General features: G+C 36.2%; 1 protein-coding gene across 4 annotated transcripts in view; it reads left to right on the forward strand.

The window, feature by feature from the left end:
* KMT2E (lysine methyltransferase 2E (inactive)) overlaps positions 1 to 21,761 on the forward strand; it is an 89,402-nt gene that overhangs the window by 33,588 nt on the left and 34,053 nt on the right. For 3 of the 4 annotated variants that reach the window (XM_081244880.1, XM_081244882.1, XM_081244881.1), the window contains 5 exons: positions 4,640 to 4,754; positions 5,606 to 5,835; positions 8,729 to 8,809; positions 17,269 to 17,327; positions 18,235 to 18,407. In XM_081244880.1, the coding sequence (XP_081101006.1) occupies positions 4,640 to 4,754; positions 5,606 to 5,835; positions 8,729 to 8,809; positions 17,269 to 17,327; positions 18,235 to 18,407 (658 nt within the window). Of the gene's footprint in view, positions 1 to 4,639; positions 4,755 to 5,605; positions 5,836 to 6,372; positions 6,394 to 8,728; positions 8,810 to 17,268; positions 17,328 to 18,234; positions 18,408 to 21,761 lie in introns of those variants that run through there. The other variant, XM_081244883.1, reaches the window with a different exon arrangement.

Below are 21,761 nucleotides of genomic sequence, written 5' to 3' on the forward strand. Positions count from 1 at the left end.
TTAGCAACAGCCTTTTACCTTTTCCAAGACCCCTGTATCACCTCACGGGGTCAGAGGTAGGTTCTGAGAGTGGGTAATTCAGATTAAGTCTTGACCTTTTGTCAGTATTATCTGTGCCACTCATTCCTGTAATTCCTTGTGCACTGTCTAAATTGTAGGCCCATTCAGATGATTGAATCTTTGCATCGTCCACCCTTTTATTAATTCTTCCACTTGCTCCATACAAATCGGCTTTTACTTTGACCATGCTACTGGCCCACTGAAGCTAATGCATGGTTTTCAGGCCTCGTATTGCTTGCTCTCTCAGCAGGACTTGATGCTATTGATTCTCTGTACCTTTTGGCTTTAGTGAAACTATCCTTTTGTGGTTTTCTTTCTTTCTTTCTTTTTCTTAAATTTTAGTAAAATATACTTAACATAAAACGTAGCATTTTATTTTTATTTTTTTATTTTTTTTAAAACGTAACCATTTTTAAATTTAACCATTTTTAAATTTACAGGTTGGTGGCATAAAGTACATGAAGTACATTCACAGTGTTACCACAGTGTCCAGGCAAGAGATGACAAGGGCTTGGACTAGGAAAATGGTAGAAATGGAGAGAAGTGTACTGATTCTAAATGTATATTGGAAGGAGACACAGGATCGACCATAGAATTAGTGTGGAGGGTGAGGGCAAAGGAGCAATCAGGGCTTCCCTGGTGGCGCAGTGGTTGAGAGTACACCTGCCGATGAAGGGGACACAGGTTCGTGCCCCGGTCCGGGAAGATCCCACATGCCGCGGAGCAGCTGGGCCCGTGAGCCATGGCCACTGAGCCTGCGCGTCCGGAGCCTGTGCTCTGCAACGGGAGAGGCCACAACAGTGAGAGGCCTGTGTACAGCAAAAAAAAAAAAAAAAAAAAAAAAAAAAAAAAAGAACACATACAAAACAATATATGAATGAATACAAATAATCACACTCTCTTTGAAAAGTGACATCACAGTTACGTAAGTGAAATCTTATTTGCAGGGTGAACACAGCACCATGGTTTATGTTTTGATACATAATTATTTATAGAAATATTATACTAATGTAGTTTCTCGATGGTAAATGTTATACCTGTGTATTAACTCAGCATTTATGTGACAATGTAAATTGGCTAAACAGAGCCCTGAAGCAACTATTTACACAAAAACTTACTATTACATATTATCTCTTTAGCCCTGCAGTTAAAAATTTACTAAAGCTTTATGGTAACATTACAGGAGATTTTGAGGAAAACTCCTTTTTAACCATAATGTAGTGACTTTTGTTACCATGAGTTCTTGCTGTGCTGTTTGTTGTCCATGTGTAAATATGGTAGGTTGCTCAGATTTAGTCATTTTCTATTGATTGGACATTCAAATGATTTCTACTCTTATATCTAGTTTTATGAATAGTATTAAAAAGAATATCTCAATTCTTCAGGTTGTTATTTAGTGGGAATTACTTTCTTAGGATAAATTTCCAAAAATGGGGTTACTGGATCTAAAGGATGTTTGACTTTTGGTATTTGTCACAAAGCTGTTTTCAGGTTCATTGTGTGCTTTGAGGATGTTTAGCACCATGGGACTTCTTAGGGAACATTTCTAAGGATGTCTGGTGTCCTTTTTTGTTTGTTTGTTTTTTTGTCTTTTTTTGTTTTTCTTTTTAATACTATCTTACAGTTTGGAAAAATCCTTAAAATATGTCAACCCATTTTTTTTTAACAATTGTTACCTTCTTTTTAAAATTACTTTTATTAAGTAGCAGCATTAGAAATGAGGATCTTGATGAAGTATTTCTGCCTTCTTGCATTGCCAACTTGTTAGTATTTACAACTTCAATTTTTTATTTTTTAATATTAAAATATAGTTGATTTACAGTGTTGTGCTAATTTCTGCTGTACAGCAAAGTGACTCAGTTATACACATATATACATTCTTTTTTATATTCTTTTCCATTATGGTTTATCCTAGGAGATTGGATATAGTCCATGTCCTATGCAGTAGGACCATGTTATTTATCCATTCTAAATGTAATAGTTTTCATCTACTAACCCCAAACTTTCGGTCCATCCCTCTCCCTCCCCCCTCCCCCTTGGCAACCACAAGTCTGTTCTCTATGTCTGTGAGTCTGTTTCTGTTTTGTAGATAGGTTCATTTTTGTCCTATTTTAAATTCCACATATAAGTGATATCATATGGTATTTGTCTTTCTCTTTCTGACTTACTTTACTTAGTATGATAATATCTAGTTGCATACAAGTTGCTGCAAATGGCATTATTTCATTCTTTTTTATGGCTGAGTAGTATTCCATTGTATATATGTACCACATCTTATTTATCTGTTGATCTGTTGATGGACATTTAGGTTGTTTCCGTGTCTTGGCTGTTGTGAATAGTGCTGTATAGCTTTAATTTGAATCATGAGGTTATGCAAAGGATTTGTGGCTTGTTTACATGCTTGAATTTATCTATATTCACTGAAAGTCTTATTTTTTTAATTCCCACCCATTATCTACTCCAAAATACAAATTTCTTGCCACACTCTAAATCCCTAAGAGTGAATCTTTCTATAATGGCCACAATTCCTACATCTTGCTTTAGTAGGTCAGGAATTGCTAAAACCCCATTTCTTCCCTCTATGTATTTTTTTTTTTTTTTTTTTTTTTTTTTTTGCGGTACGCGGGCCTCTCACTGTTGTGGCCTCTCCCGTTGCGGAGCATAGGCTCCGGACGTGCAGTCTCAGCAGCCATGGCTCACGGGCCCAGCCGCTCCGCGGCATGTGGGATCTTCCTGGACCGGGGTACGAACCCGTGTCCCCTGCATCGGCAGGCGGACTCTCAACCACTGCGCCACCAGGGAAGCCCCTTCTATGTATTTTTAAAAGAATTCTAAAGGAATCAATATTGTAATCAAAGGTAGTTTGGCAGTATATTGATTTTATGTGCATTTACCCTTTTGTTCAGCATTTCTGCCTCCAGGAATCCATGTTGTAGAAATACTGCCATGTAAGCAGAAAACAGTGTATGGAAGGGTGTACAATTTCACTGATACCTTTAACACTGAAAAATAGAAACAATTTAAACATCTACCAAAAGGGAATTTGTTAAATAAACTATGGTACATTCATATAATGAAATAATCAGTTATTACCAAAAATAAGGTAGATAGATATGTGTTGACAGTGAAAGATTGAAAAAGCAAATTATAAATACATATTGTACATTCTCATTTTTTTTAAAAAAAACAACTGTTAGATGTATTTATGGATAGACAAATTTCGAGGGGGATAAATGGCATCTTAACATGGTTGTGTCACGTTTGGATGAAGACATGATCTTTCACTTTCTTATGTACCTCTGTTTTAAAGTTTGTACAATGAGCATGTATTAAGTTTGGAATTAAGAAACACATTTTTAAAAAAGATTAAGCAAGTAAAATTTTAACATAACAGCATAGATAATAGGTGAGTACTGGTTTTCTAAATATTCAGAACATTTTGGAGACTCTTCTTTTGTAATCTCCTTCAGAACCACTTGACCTCAGTTTGTGCCTCCTCTCTCTACTGATTTTAGCACACTGGATCCCAAGCAGCAGTCACTTAGAGCAAAATTGATACTTTCTGCAGGGGATGAGTGGAGGGGGGCAGTATATCAAGAAGTAATTGACAATAGTAATTTGACCAATTAGATTGTAACTGCATTAAGAAGACAAACCATGAAGAGTGCAAGTCGTACTAAATTCTAAGGGAAGGTTTTGAATAAGAGGTAGCATAAGGGTTATGAACAAATCATCTCAAAGGGTGGCGTTGGTAAGAATAAAGGCACAGAAATGAGTCATGTTGTGTGTGTGCAAGGGAGAAATTAATTTCAGTGTGAATTGCCCTCAGAAGTAGGTTCACTACCACATTGATGAATAGGAATTATCAGGCTAGGGCTCAGGAGGATTGATATAAGTGAAGAATTTGGGAAAGTGATAAATGTAAAATGCTAGGCCAGGGAATTTATAAGTCAACCACAGCGGGTGAGTTGTTACTCTCAGTTGTATCAGTGGTTGGTCAGGTCATCATCATTTGGCCATTATCAGGCCAGAAATGCTGATCTTACACTACCATAGGCTGCTAGTTACATTTTTTTCATAAGCAAACCTTGGTTCATTGTGAGGTTTCCTGTTCCTTAGGTTTTCTGATATTTCCAAGGCTTTGTTATATCATGACACACTAACACATACATGAAGCTTTGACATTGAAATGTATACTTCACATTCAAATTGGGGTCCATGTGGATTCAGTATGTCCTTAGTCTTGTTTAAATTATTTCTACCACTTTTCTCCATCCTGTGCATAGTGTCCCCAGTGCCACTGGGTATATTAAGTAATGTTTAATCTCTACTAATTTTTTTTAATGATAGGGAAACTATATCTGAACTTGAAGGGGGGACATTTATTGTACTTAATTAAAAGTTTGTTTTAATGATGCAGATTCTAGATAGGATATATCATATCCACAGGGTGTCTTTGTTCTAGACATTTTAAAGACATTTTATTTGATAGCCAATAAAATAAGTGCTTATAATTTTAAATAGATTGAAAGGAAAAAAATCAATGCAATTCTCTTTGATGCAACTTTTTTCCCTCCAGACCAGAATCTGTAGAAGCTAGCCCTGTGGTAGTTGAGAAATCCAACAGTTATCCCCACCAGTTATACACCAGCAGCTCGCATCATTCACACAGTTACATTGGTCTGCCCTATGCGGTAAGTGTCAAACATTTCTCTGGAAGGGTATGTTTTATATCTGTATATAAATCTATATATATTTTTTATATCTAGAGGTTGAAAGTTGATGTGTGTGGTATTGTGCCTAAAACTGAATATTTAAAAAGCAGACTTGTTTTATACTATCTAAACAATTAGGTATGTAATTCGTAGTTTAGTTTTTTCATTGATCTAATTATATTTATTCAAGAGATTAAAATTCTATAAGAGGAATTCCCTAGAAGTTTTTATATTATTATTTGCTTTTTTATGCTATTGATAATTTAGTATTATAATTCTTTACCTTCTCTATAAAAAGACTGTAGATAGAATTGTACTATCTACTGTTGATTCTAAATTATATAGTAATTATATAGTTACCATTTATTTAGCACTTATATGTCAGGCTCTGTGCTAAGCATTTTTGCATATATTATCTAATTTAATCTTCAAAAACAACCTCATAAGATAGGTATAATTTTCATACCCGTTTCATAGCTGAGAAAATGAAAGCTTGTCTAAGCTAACTTATTCAGTGTTGCCAAAACTTTAAAAATCCCTATTGTATGCTTTACAGTGATAATATGTCTTTTGTAATTGTTTTTGTTATTCTTTAGCCTCCAGTTTCCTGAGTTGTTTTTTTTTTTTTAACTACTATTCTCACGTCTTGCATTGTGAAGGTGACCAAGGTTCTCTATCTAATTTCACCAAGTCATTATTTTAAAGGTATTAAGGAAGCAGTGGGCCAATTTCATCTCTCTCACATATTCAAATTAAGGATTGAATTTTATTTAAGTTGTTTCTGTTTTTATTGAACTTACATTGTGATGTATTTGTGATTAATTATCCAGGACCATAATTATGGTGCTCGTCCTCCACCAACACCTCCGGCTTCCCCTCCTCCATCAGTTCTTATTAGCAAAAATGAAGTAGGCATATTGACCACTCCGAATTTTGATGAAACGTCCAGTGCTACTACAATCAGCACATCTGAGGATGGAAGTTATGGTACTGATGTAACCAGGTGCATATGTGGTTTTACACATGATGATGGATACATGATCTGCTGTGACAAATGCAGGTAAAATGTTTCATGCCATTTGCTCATTTTTCTTGAATGCTGCTAACCTTTGTGATTGTTAATGTTGGAAAAAATAAACTGACTTTTGAGGAAATTGATAAATGCGTTTTTTAAGTGGTACTTTTGCTACTGTCAGTGCACTCTGGTTTGCTCCTAGGAAATGCCCCTATGGGAAAAAAGCTATCCTGGAGTTTTTCTTAGAAATCCTCGCTGTTGACTGCGTAATAGGCAGTCAGTTCTGAACTTTATTCATGCAGAATCACATCTCTCTTTTTACTCATTCGGTCGTAATACAACTACATCCAGTAGACAAGACAGAAATGAGAGGAGGATGGAGTCCTGTGTATTTCCTTTGGACTTACTTGTGCTGTATAGTCAACTGTGATTTTCCAGTTCGGGGGAATTATACATTTTGCTTGATGTGTGTTTGACCTGACTCTCTTACCTCCTTTTGACTTGAACCTTGCAGCACTCTGGAGTCTCCTTGAACCAGAACCACAGTCTCCCCTCCCCCAACCCTGGTTCAACCACCAAGAAAGGCCTCCTCCCGTAGAGAAGGTGTGATTGGGAGAGAAAGTGGGGTTTTGTTTTCTTTTCTTTTCTTTCTTTTTTTTTTTTCCTGGTGGGAGGGAGTTGGGGAGGATGGAGAGGGAACAGTAGGATTTCAACCTGAAAGTTACTGAGTCCATCCCCTGCATAGGCTGGGAAACAGAGAGTACTTAAGCAATGTACTGTAGAGGATAAGAAAGTTTGATAGTTTACAGAATGTCCTGGATCTGGTCTTAAGGCATAGCTTCATCATTTTATTTGAAATAGTACCCATACTTGAATGTGAGTGTAAAAATGCATTGTTGAGCCACATAGAAACTACTTGGCGTTATTTGTAATCTTGTTCCCATCGATTAAGTTAGGTGATTAGGAGTGGGATGTTATTGATATAAACAGGCAGTTAGGTTTATATGAAAAAGTTGATTTACCTTTGCCAAAAGGGGGAAAATTAGTCTTAAGTGGAATGTGAAATTTGATGTTATTTTTATGGGAAGTTGTAATATTAATGCTTTGAGTTAATTTTCATAATAAAAATATATTGTGATGCTTTTTAAAATTTAAAAATAAACTTATGGTACATACTCTTACCATAAGCAATCACCTCAGTGAGCTTATTCAGGAGGTGAGTTTAAAAACTCAGAAAATAACTTCTCTGATAACCTGTTTTCCTCATTATTTTTTAATTAGCTACTTATTAGCAAATCTGAATTCATATTTTAACCAATCATATAAAATAGCTTTCTCATTGCTGATTTTGTCTTATGTGATAAATTACATACCATTGGACAATATTTTATTTTAGTGCATAATCTAAAGTGTTTTTGTTTTGATTAATTACAATGATCTATATATAATATAGAATTATATCTATTAGAAAAGAGTGAAATAGTCCTTAGGACTTATACCCATCTACAAATTCTTGAAGGACCAGTTCACGTATTTTGGATTATTCAAGGTATTTGCTTTTTAGCAACTGCTCTATTTGTTATGAACTTATTTTTTGTTATTCTACTTTTCTACTGCTTAACCTGTAGTATACTACAAGGCTTAATCTTTTTTCCTCTATTCTTGTTTTACATTGCCTCTATATATTTTCATGTACCTACTGCCCATACTCATCTCTTTCAAGTTTGACATCTAGAGCTCTGATTATTTATTCATTTTCTAGTTTTATTTCTTCTGTGGTCTGCATGACATTATTAGTTAGCCCCCAAATTTAACCTAATTTGTTATTCTGACTCTCCATGTCAGGTGTTCTGCTTTTCTTTTAAACTTTTTCCCCTACGTCTTTGATACATAGTCCATTACCTTTCACATTCTACCAGTTCTCGTCCCAGCATCCTCAGTTAAGAAGTAAAGAGCAAGATCATAGCAGTTAACTCAGTAGCTGTATATTAAAAGTAGCTCATTATTATATAAGGAATAATTAAGACTATTTTTAGAAACAGGCATATATATCAACTTTAGACCAATTAAAGTCTTGGCAATAAAATACAAAATAATAGCGTTGAGAAATTTGCCTCAAGTTGGTCCATGTATCACATTAAAAATAGAGTTCATAATAGGTTTAGTCTCTGTCTTCATGAAATGACTCTTGGATTCTTTAACTTCATCTTCTCTGCCATCATTCTAGTTCTTTCTGTTGTTCTTTAACTTAGATCTGGAACGTTGGAAAAGCCTCTTAGTTGATTTTTATGCCTCCAGTTTCTTAACTTCTTTGAATTAACACTGTATACCATCAAAGCAACCTATAGTTGTTACCTGTTGCCAATTAGAGGAATGCTCCGCAAATCCTGACATTACAGGTTGTATATAATCTGACTGCATTTTACTAATTCAGTTTGATCCCCCTCTGTTTCTCAAAATGAACATTCTTCTTCAGATATATTAACTGCCTTCTGGCTGTTGCTCCCGGTGTCTGTCTACCTGAGAAAATGTTGCTATAATGAGGTCTTTTCTTCCTAATGTCCCAAATGAGGTTCTCTTCAAGTCTCCATTATTCTCCAGGACTCTTTTCCCATTAATTCCAAGCATTGTGGACATCTCCAGTTTGTGATTTCTAATAATATTTGTAATGTATACCTTTTACATTTTAAAATTATATTTGCTTTAGAAATTTATATCATATATATAATATCCTATTTTTGTCCTCTTATTTTTGCATCTCAAAGTTTTATCTTCCCGAGGACATACTTCTATGAATTCTTCACATTACCTTTTACACTGCTAAACTCAAAGTAGACACTTATTAACGGATAGTTAAATGGAATATCAAATCTTAATTTAAGGATGATTTTAATAATATTTTATATGTTCTGCTTTTCTTTTCTTTTCCTTTTTAAAGTGTTTGGCAACATATTGACTGCATGGGGATTGACAGGCAGCATATTCCTGATACATATCTTTGTGAACGTTGTCAGCCTAGGTAAGTTGTACGTACAATAAAATTGCCAGTCATTTTACTGAGGTAATCTTTAGTTATTAGAAAGTTACGTATGAATTCTAGATTAAACAATTAATGGATGCTGTATTTCATCAAATCTAAGATGGAAGAAGTTTCCTTTTTATGGTTTGGTTTGTTTTTTGGGTTTTTTTCTTTTTCCATTCTGACATCTCTAAAATCAAGAAGAATCTTTCCATTGATAACGTGCCATGGTTTATTTTCTAGGGTTTTTAATGATGCATAAAATAATAGTGCATTTTTTAAGTGATGACATCTTTTTTTCAGTGGACTGCAAATTACATTAAAAAGTTACTAGAAGGGCATTTCGTTAGTTACAGAATTTTGCAGGGCTTATACTATCATTCTGCCTGTTGGCAGTAATGTGTTTTCTTCCCATTTCTTCTTTGTGCTTTTTTAAAAAAATCTTTTTTAATGGACATTTCAAACCTATATAAAAGTAATAGTGTAATGAACCTGCATGTTTCCACCACCCAGCTTCAACAATTGTCAATAATCTTTTTTCATTTACATTGCTGTGTATTTTTCTCCTTCACATATTGTTTTAATGCAAATCCCAAATATATTATTTCATTCATGTGTATCCTTATGTATTTCAGTATGTATGTATTTGTGTATGTGTATTTCAGTATGTATCTATAAAAGAATTTTTTAACAAAAATCTATAACCACAAAACGATTATTATATTGATACATGCAGCAAAATCTATTACATCCAGCCATTCTTAAAGTATTGATTGGTTGCTATACATCTCTTTTAAGTCTCTAGTAATCTAAAGCTACACCCCTTACCCCACCAACCCCAGTCTCCTTTGCAGTGTGTTTCTTTAAGGGACTGAATTGTTTATTTATCCTGGTGAGTTTGCCAATTGCATTATCATGATTTAACAGATTTCTCTCTATAGATATTTCTGTAAATAGGTGTGTGATTAGATTTAAGTCCCTTTTTTTTTTGGGTTAGACTTTCATACACTGTGTTCTATCAGGTGACACATCTTATAATATCTGAATGGGACCCATTGATGGTTATTTTTAAAATCCATTAATTTATTAGGGGTTGCAAATTAGTGACATGTTAATTCTGTTGCTTATCACTTATTAGCTGGACTATTTCTGTAGAAAACTTCCCCATATTAACTGTTCAGTTCTCTTAAGGTATATTTCACTGAGGAAAGGCAGCATAAATGCTTGTTGATTTGTAGGCTTTATCAGTTTTTAGAATAGTGAAAAGAATTTTAAGTGTCATTATGAAATCAGGGATTTATACATATTGGATATCAGTCCGTTGCAGTTATTCCTTTCTTTTTAAATATTTATTTATTTGGTTGCATAGGGTCTTAGTTACGGCAGGCGGGCTCCTTAGTTGCGGCACGTGGGCTCCTTAGTTGTGGCATGCGGGCTGCTTAGTTGTGGCTCACGGGCTTCTTAGTTGCAGCTCTCCAGCTCCTTAGTTGTGGCTTGTCAGCTCCTTAGTTGTGGCACGCAGGCTCCTTAGTTGTGGCATGCAAACTCTTAGTTGCAGCATGCATGTGGGACCTAGTTCCCTGACCAGGGATCGAACCTGGGCCCCCTGCATTGGGAGCGTGGAGTCTTATCCACTGTACCACCAGGGAAGTCCATTTTATCTTTTTTTTTTGGCTGTGTTGGGTCTTCGTTGCTGTGTGCGGGCTTTCTCTAGTTGCGGCGAGCAGGGCCTACTCTTCGTTGTAGTGCGTGGGCTTCTCATTGCAGTGGCTTCTCGTTGCAGTGCACGGGCTCTAGGAACACAAGCTTCGGTAGTTGCAGCACACGGGCTCAGTAGTTGCAGCATGCGGGCCCTAGAGCACATGGACTTCAGTAGTTGCTGTGCGTGGGCTCAGTAGTTGCAGCACGCGGGCTCAGTAGTTGTGGCGTGCAGGCTCAATAGTTGTGGCTCGTGGCCTCTAGAGTGCAGGCTCAGTAGTTGTGGCGCATGGGCTTAGTTGCTGTATGGCACGTGGGTTCTTCCCAGACCAGGGATCGAACCCATGTCCCCTGCATTGGCAGGCAGATTCTTAACCACTGCGCCACCAGGGAAGTCCCCCTATTATCCTTATTTATGTTCAAATTTTGTCCCATTTTTGGTCAGTGGGAACCACTTCAGGTTGGCTTTGCGGTCCTTTTGAAAATACCCTAGTAGTACTTGCTAGCTTTGTGCAATCTAATACGACAAGATGTCTCGGGCTTATCTTATACTTCTGTGCCCCACGCTCAGAATTGGTTTTCAAGACCAGAATCTGAGAGCTAGTATTGCTCCTTCCTCCGGAACTACTCAACGTTGCTAGGTCTTTTTAGTAGATGAACCTAGTCTACTATAAGTTTTGTCTGTTTGTTTATTTTTAAGATAAAATGCATGAGTTTATACAGATAATTGCAATTTAAATTTAGGAATACAGTTGACCTTTGAACAACATAGGTTTGAACTGTGCATGTCCACTTATGCATGGAATTTTTTCAATAGTAAATACTACAGAACTACACACTCTGCATTTTGGCACCCCAGCCCTCACATTGTTCAGAGGTCAACTGTGCAAGGTTTTCATTTAACTGTTTCTGTATTCCATCTGTGTCTCTTTTTATCCTAGTTCTCAACATAACATACAGTAGTGTAATTAGAGTACCATGTAATTTGCTCAACTGCTTAATCCCATAGAAGAATGTAACAGTCTCAGAGTAACAGTACCAACAATAGCACCTGTAACAATATGATTATGTAAAACAGTTTAGAACTTTTTTTTCCTGTAAGATATTTTCTACAGGGATGTATAGTTAATTTTTTGTGTTTAAAGTCTCTTGAAAGAATTTTATTGTGTGGTTATAACACCAACTGGGTACACACTTCTGGGTTAGGTTATTAGTTTTATTTTTTTATTTTATTTTTTATTTTAAAAATAAATTTATTTATTTTATTTACTTATTTTTGGCTGCGTTGGGTCTTTGTTGCTGCGTGCAGGCTTTCTCAAGTTGTGGCGAGCAGGGGCTACTCTTTGTTGCGGTGCGTGGCCTTCTCATTGCGGTGGCTTCTCTTGTTGAGGAGCACAGGCTCTAGGGCGCACGGGCTTCAGTAGTTGCAGCATGAGGGCTCAGTAGTTGTGGCTCAGAGACTCTAGAACGCAGGCTCAGTAGTTGTGGCATACAAGCTTAGTTGCTCCACGGCATGTAGGATCTTCCGGGAGCAGGGCTCGAACCCATGTCCCCCTGCAATGGCAGGCGGATTCTTAACCCCTGCACCACCAGGGAAGCCCTAGTTTTATTTTTGATTTTTTAAAAATTAAACTTTTGAAGTAATGTGGGTTTGCATGCATTTTTGAAATAATACAGAGATCCTGCGTATCCTTTATTCAGTTTCTCCCAGTGGTCCTAACATCTTGCAAAACTGTTAATACAATATCACAGCTAGAATATTGACATTGGTATAGTCAAGCTACAAAACATTTCAATCACAAAGATCCCTCATGTTGCCTTTCCTAGCCATACCTACCTCCCACCTCTTACCCCTCCCATCCCTGACCTTTGGCAACCACTAAATCTGTACTCCATTTCAGTAATTCTGTCATTTCAAGAATGTTACATAAATGGAATCACACAGTATGTGACCTTTTGGGATTGGCTTTTTTTTTTTTTTTTTTTGCGGCACGCGGGCCTCTTACTGCTGTGGCCTCTCCCGTTGCGGAGCACAGGCTCCAGTTGCGCAGGCTCAGCGGCCATGGCTCGTGGGCCCAGCTGCTCCGCGGCATGTGGGATCTTCCCGGACTGGGACACGAACCCATCTCCCCTGCATCGGCAGGCAGACTCTCAACCACTGCGCCACCAGGGAAGCCCTTGGGATTGGCTTTTTTTTACTGAGCATAATTCCCTGGAAAGCCAGCTAATTTGTGGCATATAGCAGTATTTCACTTTTTTCTATTTTTAAGTAGTGTTATGTGGTATATATGTACCAGAGTTTGTTTAACTGCTCACCTACTGAAGGACACTTGGGTCATTTCCAGTTTTTGGCTATTACAAATAAAGTTGCTCTGAACACTTGTATACAGGTTTTGGTGTAAACCTAAGTTTTGTTTTCTCTGGGATAAATGCCCAAGAGTGCAATTGCTTGGTCATACGGTAGTTAGTTGCATGTTCAGTTTTATAAGAAATTGTCAAATTATTTTGCAGAGTAGTTGTATCATTTTTCATTCCTACCAGAAATGGATGAGTAATACAGCAATTTTATTTTTAAGGATTGCTTTTTATACTTTATTTTTATAATTATATGCTTGTTTAATTACGTAAGAAGTAGTCACATCATTCTAAAGTCAGATATTTAAGACAAGGTACATTCAAATAAGTCTAACATACACGACCCCTGTCCCTTCCACTTTGGAAGTAACAATTTTTAAAAAATTGATTATTCCTTCCATTGTTTGTTATATTAGAAACAGATATGCACATATATATATATATTTGTATTCCCCTCCTTACTTAGATAAGCAGTAGTATATTATGTAGAGTTGTTGCCACATTAGTTTTTTGTCTTAAAAATATATCCTGGGGCTTCCCTGGTGGCGCAGTGGTTGAGAGTCCACCTGCCAATGCAAGGGACGCGGATTCGTGCCCCAGTCCGGGAGGATCCTACATTGCTGTGGAGCGGCTAGGCCCGTGAGCCATGGCCGCTGAGCCTGTGCATCCGGAGCCTGTGCTCCGCAATGGGAGAGGCCACAACAGTGAGAGGCCCGTGTACCGCAAAAAAAAAAAAAAAAAAAATCCTGAAGATCACTTCATAGTAGTAACATACAGATTGACTCATTTCTTTCTGTAGCTTCAAGGTGCTCCATCTTCATGTACTATAGTTTAGTCAGCCCTTTGAGTGGACATTTGAGTTGTTTCCAGTCTTGTGTAATTGCAAGTGAAGTGGGATTATTCAGTAAAAGGGTAAATGTATATATCAAATTTTGTCAGATATTGCCAAATTCCCCTCCAGTAGCAACTGTCCAGTTTTGAATTCCCACCAGTCATGGATAAGCATGCCTATTTTCCCCAGCCTCACAGTAGAGTTTTTGATGGACTTGGATTTTTGCTGGTTTAACTAGGTGAGAAATGGTAATCTCAGTGTTTTATTGATACTTTTCATTGATACTTTTCATTTGTTTATTATGAGTGAGGTTTTTCCTTTTTTTCTTTTTTATTGGAGTATAATTGCCTTACAATGTGTTAGTTTCTGCTGTACAGTAAACTGAATCACCTGTATGTATACATATATCCCCTCCCTCTTGGACCTCCCTCCCACCGCACCCCCCCCATCCCACCCATCTAGGTCATCACAGAGCACCGAGCCGAGCTTCCTGTGCTTTATAGCAGGTTCCCACTGGCTATCTGTTTTACGCTTGGTAATGTATATATGTCAATCCTTATCTCCCAGTTCATCCCACCCTCCCCTTCCCCCGCCCCGCCCAGCCATGTCCACATGTCCATTCTCTACGTTTGCGTCTCTATTCCTGCCCTGGAAGTAGGTTCATCTCTACCATTCTTCTAGATTCCACGTATATGCATTAATGTACGATATTTGTTTTTCTGACTTACTTTTCTCTGTATGACAGACTCTAGGTCCATCCACATCTCTACAAATGACCCAATTTCATTCCTTTTTATGGCTAAGTAATATTCCATTGTATATATGTACCACATCTTCTTTATCCATTCATCTATTGTTAGACATTTAGGTTGTTTCCATATCCTAGCTATTGTAAATAGTGCTGCAGTGAACACTGGGATACATGTGTTCTTTTGAATTACGGTTTTCTCAGGGTATGTGACCAATAGTGGGATTGCTGGGTCATATGATAGTTGTATTTTTAGTTTTTTAAGGAACCTCCATACTGTTCTCCATAGTGGCTGTATCAGTTTACATTCCCACCAACAGTGCAAGAGGGTTCCTTTTTTTCCACACCCTCTCCAGCATTTATTGTTTGTAGATTTTTTTTTTTTCGCGGTACACCGGCCTCTCACTGTTGTGGCCTCTCCCTTTGCGGAGCACAGGCTCCAGACGCGCAGGCTCAGCGGCCATGGCTCACGGGCCTAGCCGCTCTGCGGCATGTGGGATCTTCCCAGACCGGGGCACGAACCCGTGTCCCCTGCATCGGCAGGCGGACTCTCAACCACTGCGCCACCAGGGAAGCCCTGTAGGTTTTTTGATGATGGCCATTCTGACTGGTGAGAGGTGATACCTCATTGTAGTTTTGATTTGCATTTCTCTAATAATTAGTGATGTTGAGCATCTTTTCATGTGCCTCTTAGCCATCTGTATGTCTTCTTTGGAGAGATGTCTCTTTAGGTCATCCGCCCATTTTTTGATTGGGTTGTTAGTTTTTTTTTTTATATTAAGCTCCATGAGCTGTTTGTATATTTTGGAGATTAATCCCCTGTTGGTTGCTTTGTTTGCAAATATTTTCTCCCATTCTGAGGATTGTCTTTTCGGTTTGTTTATGGTTTCCTTTGCTGTGCAAAAGCTTTTAAGTTTCATTAGGTCCCATATGTTTACTTCTGTTTTTATCTTCATTACTGTAGGAGGTGGGTCAAAAAAGATCTTGCTGTGGTTTATGTCAAAGAGTGTTTTTCCTATGTTTTCCTCTGAAAGTTTTATAGTGTCCGGTCTTACATTTAGGTCTTTAATCTATTTTGAGTTTATTTTTGTGTATGGTGTTAGGGAGTGTTCTAATTTCATTCTTTTACATGTAGCTGTCCAGTTTTCCCAGCACCACTTATTGAAGAGGCTGTCTTGTCTCCATTGTATATTCTTGCTTCCTTTGTCATAGATTAGGTGACCATAGGTGCATGGGTTTATCTCTGGGCTTTCTCTCCTGTTCCGTTGATCTATATGTCTGTTTTTGTGCTAGTCCCATGCTGTCTTGATTACTGTAGCTTTGTAGTATAGTTTGAAGTCAGGGAGTCTGATTCCTCCAGCTCCGTTTTTCTTTCTCAAGATTGCTTTGGCTATTCGGGGTCTTCTGTGTTTCCATACAAATTGTAAAATTTTTTGTTCTAATTCTGTGAAGAATGCCATTGGTAATCTGATAGGGCTTGTATTGAATCTGTAGGTTGCTTTGGGTGGTATAGTCATTTTCACAATATTGATTCTTCCAATCCAAGAACATGGTGTATTTCTCCCATCTGTTTGTGTCATCTTTGATTTCCTTCATGAGTTTTTTATAGTTTTCTGAGTACAGGTCTTTTGCCTCCTTAGGTAGGTTTATTCCTAGGTATTTTATTCTTTTTGTTGCAGTAAATGGGATTGTTTCCTTAATTTCTCTTTCTGATCTTGCATTGTTAGTGTATAGGAATGCAAGAGATTTCTGTGCATTAATTTTGTATCCTGCAACTTTACCAAATTCATTGATGAGCTCTAGTAGTTTTCTGATGGCATCTTTAGGATTTTCTATGTATAGTATCATGTCATCTGCAAACAATGACAGTTTTACTTCTTCTTTACCAATTTGGATTTCTTTTCTTTTTCTTCTCTGATTGCCGTGGCTAGGACTTCCAAAACTATGTTGAATAAGAGTGGTGAGAGTGGACATCCTTGTATGAGTGAGGTTTTTCTTTGATTTTGTTTCACTTTATAATAGTTACTCGCCTTTTTCCAGATAGTTGGGTTTTTTTTTAACATATTAAAATCTTTTCTTTTTAATCATGGGGTAAATATCTGCTGATTTTCAGTAAAGGTTGCTTAAAAACTGACCATTAGGGAGGACAGTCACTTGAGTGTTATCTGCTTATTCTTCTGTGATAACTAGAACTATCAGTGATGCTAGGATAGTTTTATGTCCTACTAGATATTAAGGCAAGTCTTATTACTGAGTAGTAGGTATTTCAGTCTAAAGCTCGTATTCCCCCATCTCAGCTTCCATCTAAGAACTATATCTAGTTATTTGACATTTAGACTAATAAGTTTAGACAGTGAAAATGCTTTGGGGGCAGAGAGGGGGGCAAGTAAACAGTTACTATGGATGATGTAGTTCATGAGCGGAGGCTAGGGGAGGTTAATGAAATATTTTGCCTAATTGTTAAATGTTTAGTGTTTATTATTTCAAAATTGGAAATACATTAGGCAAATAGTAATAATGCAATAATTACACTAACATTTCCCCCCAGACGTTTTGCTTTTTTTTTCAGTTTGGAAAAAAAAAGTACTAGTTTCCAAAGTAAAAAATGATTTTCTTAACACAACAGAGTCACTTAACTGGCATCTACTGCTAATTCTGCTAGATCAAATCTAAACTGTAAGGCAAGTGATAGTACATATATTTTATACTGTACATTTTCAATAAGAACATTAGAGAAATTATAAAGTTTATCACATTTAAAACAAATCTGCTTTATATCTAAATTTATGAAAGTTTATAAATAATCATGTTAATATTTTAATATAGGAGTTTGGATAAAGAGAGGGCGGTGCTACTACAACGCCGGAAAAGGGAAAATATGTCAGGTGGGTGAAAAGGATCTATACTAAATTAACTTCAGTATGATTGAGAGAATAAGTGGCCTGCATATTTTTTAGTCAGACATAAACTCCTTGCTAATGAACGTTGATTGTATATATAATTTACAATCTCAAGTGTAGATTTTAAATACTCTATTTTACATATTTTATAGAACAATAATGTATTTATTTTAGGAAATATGGAAAATAAATAAAAATCTAAAATCATCCATATTTTCTTGCACATAGGTAACCTATTGGTTTAAAGAAGTAAAATATGTTTGCTCTTTTGAAAGATGGTGATCCGTTTGTTGATCATGTGCAATAGTGTTTATTTCATTTTTAGGAACAGGATTTGAAGTTGTAACATATGCTAAACTTCCACTTTGGCTTATAAAACACGTTGCCACCAATACAACTGGTTTTGAATAACCATAGTTTATTGAACTGTTTGATGGACATTTGGGGTGTTTCCAGTGTTTTTGTTACTACAAATAGTAACGTCATGAAACCCTCTTGGATAAGGGTTTTTTTGTACTTTTCCCAGTTTATCTGTGGATAGATCCCTAGAAATGGGGTTGCTGGGTGAAGAGGGTAAGTGTATATAGAATTCTGCTAGATATAGCTAAATTCCCCTTCATAGAGAATTTTGAATTTCCACTGGCTATGTTTGTAAGTGTCTGTTTCCCACAGTCACACCACCTGAGTGTGTTGTCAGATTTTGTATCCTTTCTAGTTTAACATTTGAGAAATATATTTGCAGTTTGCATGTAAACGTGTCTTACTGAGTGAGGAAGTGAAAAAGTTTATTCTTCAGAAAGATGGGGGAATAATAGTTTGTCATGTGGAATGCTGTTTTATTGTTTGAAGTAGAAGTATTACTTGTGCAATAATTTTTATTTTGCCTTTGAAGATGGTGATACCAGTGCAACTGAGAGTGGTGATGAGGTTCCTGTGGAATTATATACTGCATTTCAGCATACCCCGACATCGATTACTTTAACTGCTTCAAGAGTTTCCAAGGTTAATGATAAAAGAAGGAAAAAAAGTGGGGAGAAAGAACAAAACATTTCAAAATGTAAAAAAGTAAGTTTTTCCTGTTTTGAAGATGAGTAGATAGGAAGTCGTAGGAGTAATGGATAGTAGCTAGAGAAGGTAGCAGGATCTAAGCTTCATCACACTCATTTAAAATTTTTAATGTGTTTTAAAGATTGACATGGAGTAGAGAAAATGTTTGCAAACTGCTTTAAATCATCACTCTGATGAGACTAGTCAGAGAAATGCAAAAGCTAAAATAATATTTAGTGAAGGTTGTTGTTTTAGAAAACAGAAATCACAGTTCTAACTTTTTACTAGTTTATAAAGAGGTGGAGGAGCATGTAATGATTGTGAATGGTGGTTTATAGCTGTTTGTCTCTGAGTCACATTTAATCATTTTAATAAGGCTCCACATTTGTTGAATTTCTTACTACCTAGATCTTTCTCACTTAAATTTTTGTATTAAAATATCACCAGGATATGATGGCAGAAAACTGTTTATAAGCCACTTTTTAATAAATTTGTTATAATTGCTAATGAAGTTTTTTGTCATGCAAGGTAAAAGATGCTTTCCATAATGACTATATATTTATTAAAGAGTGAAATTATACGTAGGTATAAAATCATTTTTTTGAGTAATTCTTCATGATGTTATTTAATAGGCAGCATGTACTTTTTTGTTTTTTACATTTAATTAATTTTGGGGGCTGTGTTGGGTCTTGGTTGCTGCACACAGGCTTTCTCTAGTTGAGGTGAGCGGGGGCTACTCTTCATTGCGGTGCACAGGCTTCTCACTGTGGTTGCTTCTCTTGTTGTGGAGCACGGGCTCTAGGTGCATGGGCTCAGTAGTTGTGGCTTGTGGGCTCTAGAGTGCAGGCTCAGTAGTTGTGGCACATGGGCTTAGTTGCTCTGCAGCGGGTGGGATCTTCCCAGACCAGGGCTCAAACCGGTGTCCCCTGTATTGGCAGTCAGACTCTTAACCCTGCGCCACCAGGGAAGTCCGGCAGCATGTACTTTTAAATACCTTTTTCATTTTCTAATTTCACCTCCCTGTTTAAAATAAGTCTTGATTCTAGCAGTCTTCACATATGTCTCTCTCTCTAATTTTGCTATTCTTCTCCCTGTATTTTATTCAGTCTGGACAACTATTACCAAATTCTACCTCTGATTTCTGATATGTTATCTTTACTTAAGCTGTTCCCTTCATTGTTTAGAATATTCTCTTCTCCATCTTTATCTTTTAAACTCCTACTCTACTTCGAGGCCCATCTAAAGCACTACTTTTTTTAATGAAATTTGCTATGATGATCTTTCTTTGCATTTCATCATGGCACTTGAACCTATTATTACAGCACTTAAGCACATTTTGCTTTATTTCATTGTTATTTTCCTTATCTCAGATTGTAACTTATGCAGAGAAATGATTGTCTCTTAAGTGCTTTTTACAATTTAGGAACTCATGTTTAGGTATTGACCTAATTTTTTCATTTACTGCTTTTAAATTATGCCTTCTTTGTTTACTGTATAAAAGTTACTTGGAAACGTTATCCTTGTGTAGTTCTATTTTTAGGTCATCTAGATTAACAAATCTACTTTTTAAATAAAACATAGATTTTGCATTTTCTCTGGCTGGAATGACTTTTGGCTATTTAAAATGAATCAGTTCTGTCTTAGAGCACATCCTATTTGTTTCAGAATATTGTTGTACATTTAAAAAGAGAATTTTTTCTCTCATGTTAAGTTAGTAATACTTGATAAGGATTAGAAAAAAAAAATCCAGGAACTGGGCCTAAAAGATTTAGTTTGCTTTACTGTTAAGTTTTTACTATTATTTGGGGGCAATATGTAGTTAAAAATATATAGCAAAAGGATATATCTAATTTTGCTTTTTATTCAGCCTGTTGTTATGGCTAACTGTTAAAAATGTGAATGGAGTTAACAATAGACATTCTGGACAGATGACATGTAAAAAATACTCATAAAACCCTATTAAGGTATTGTTGGTTGGTGTTTTAGCAATTTAGGCCTTTGGCATGAAGCGTTAACACTGTTAAAGACATGGATTGTGTATTGTGACCCATATATTAGGATTTTAATTTTTTTTAATTTTTAAAATTTTCTAATTTTACTTGAATTTTTCAAACTTGATATTAATTTTTTCATAAAACTATGGTCAGCACATGTTACTTACTTATGAATGTTCTATTTTTCTTTCAATGTTTCCTCTGTAAACCAAACTTGCATCTTCTTTCATCATACTTCAAATTCTTCTTTTGTTTCAGCAGCACAGCCATTATCCAGGCTTAAAAATCTTTAAGTCATGTTTAGTCTTTGACATTCAGAGTTATTGTCAAAAGCACTATTGATTTTTCCCTGGGAATGTCTCTTCAGTATACTGTTGTTTTTCTTCCTTTTTGCTTCTATAAACCCAGTCTACGCCCTTATTACCTCTTGGCAGTACAGTAATATCTTCTTCAATTTCTCCAACTTTATCCTCTTTCTACTTTAGTCCATTCTGCATTTGGTTCTGACATTTTCTGTGAATATCGTCTTTATATCCCTTCTCTGCTCAGAGGTATTTCATGGATCCCTCCATCATAGTGAAGAACATACGGTATTTAAGTCAGAATCTTAAAATGCGACTTTTTAAATAAGGCTTTCATGACCTACTTTTACATTTTTTTTAGCCAGTCTTACATCATAACTATTTTCAGTAGGTAACAAGTGCGGTATATTAGTTTTTCTTTGAATGCAACGTATTTCTTCCTATTGCGTGCCTTCTTTCATATGTCTTTAGTACCAGAATTGTATCTCTTTCAGTTGTCCACCTGTCTGAACATATCTATTCTTCACAGTCCTAGCTCTTTTTCTGTGTTTTACGTGAAGGTTCTTTGCTGCTGCTGCTGCTTCTCCTTCCCATCCTCCTCCTCCTCTTTTTAATAAAACTTGCTGTCTTCCAACATATAGTCTGCACACTAATTTGGAACTTAAATAAATTAGGAACTATATTGCTTACTCTAGTTTTAGTGTTCTTAAGTCTCTCGAAATAGAGTTTACACTTTGGGGAGTGGCGTGGTGAAGTAAGTCTTAGATAACACTTTAGGACTTGGCAGATTAGAGAGCTCCCATTCCATATTTACTGAGTAAGTACAGTTCTTTTCACCACAGTTCTTATAATTTGAGTCCCTACTAGTAAATGCTCAAGTATTACTTGCTAGTTGACTTAGAAATTAAAGTAATAACAAAATTATTTTAACCCACCCCAAAACTTGGCTCATGACTTAAAACTACTACAATATTTTTAATACCTTCCAACTTTTATCACATATTTTTCCATGATTGTAATATTGAGCACACAGAAAATTTAGAAATTTTCTTAGCATTGTATCTTATACATATTTT

This window comes from Mesoplodon bidens (assembly GCF_964165515.1).
Source record: "Mesoplodon bidens genome assembly, chromosome: 9".
NCBI lineage: Eukaryota > Metazoa > Chordata > Mammalia > Artiodactyla > Ziphiidae > Mesoplodon > Mesoplodon bidens.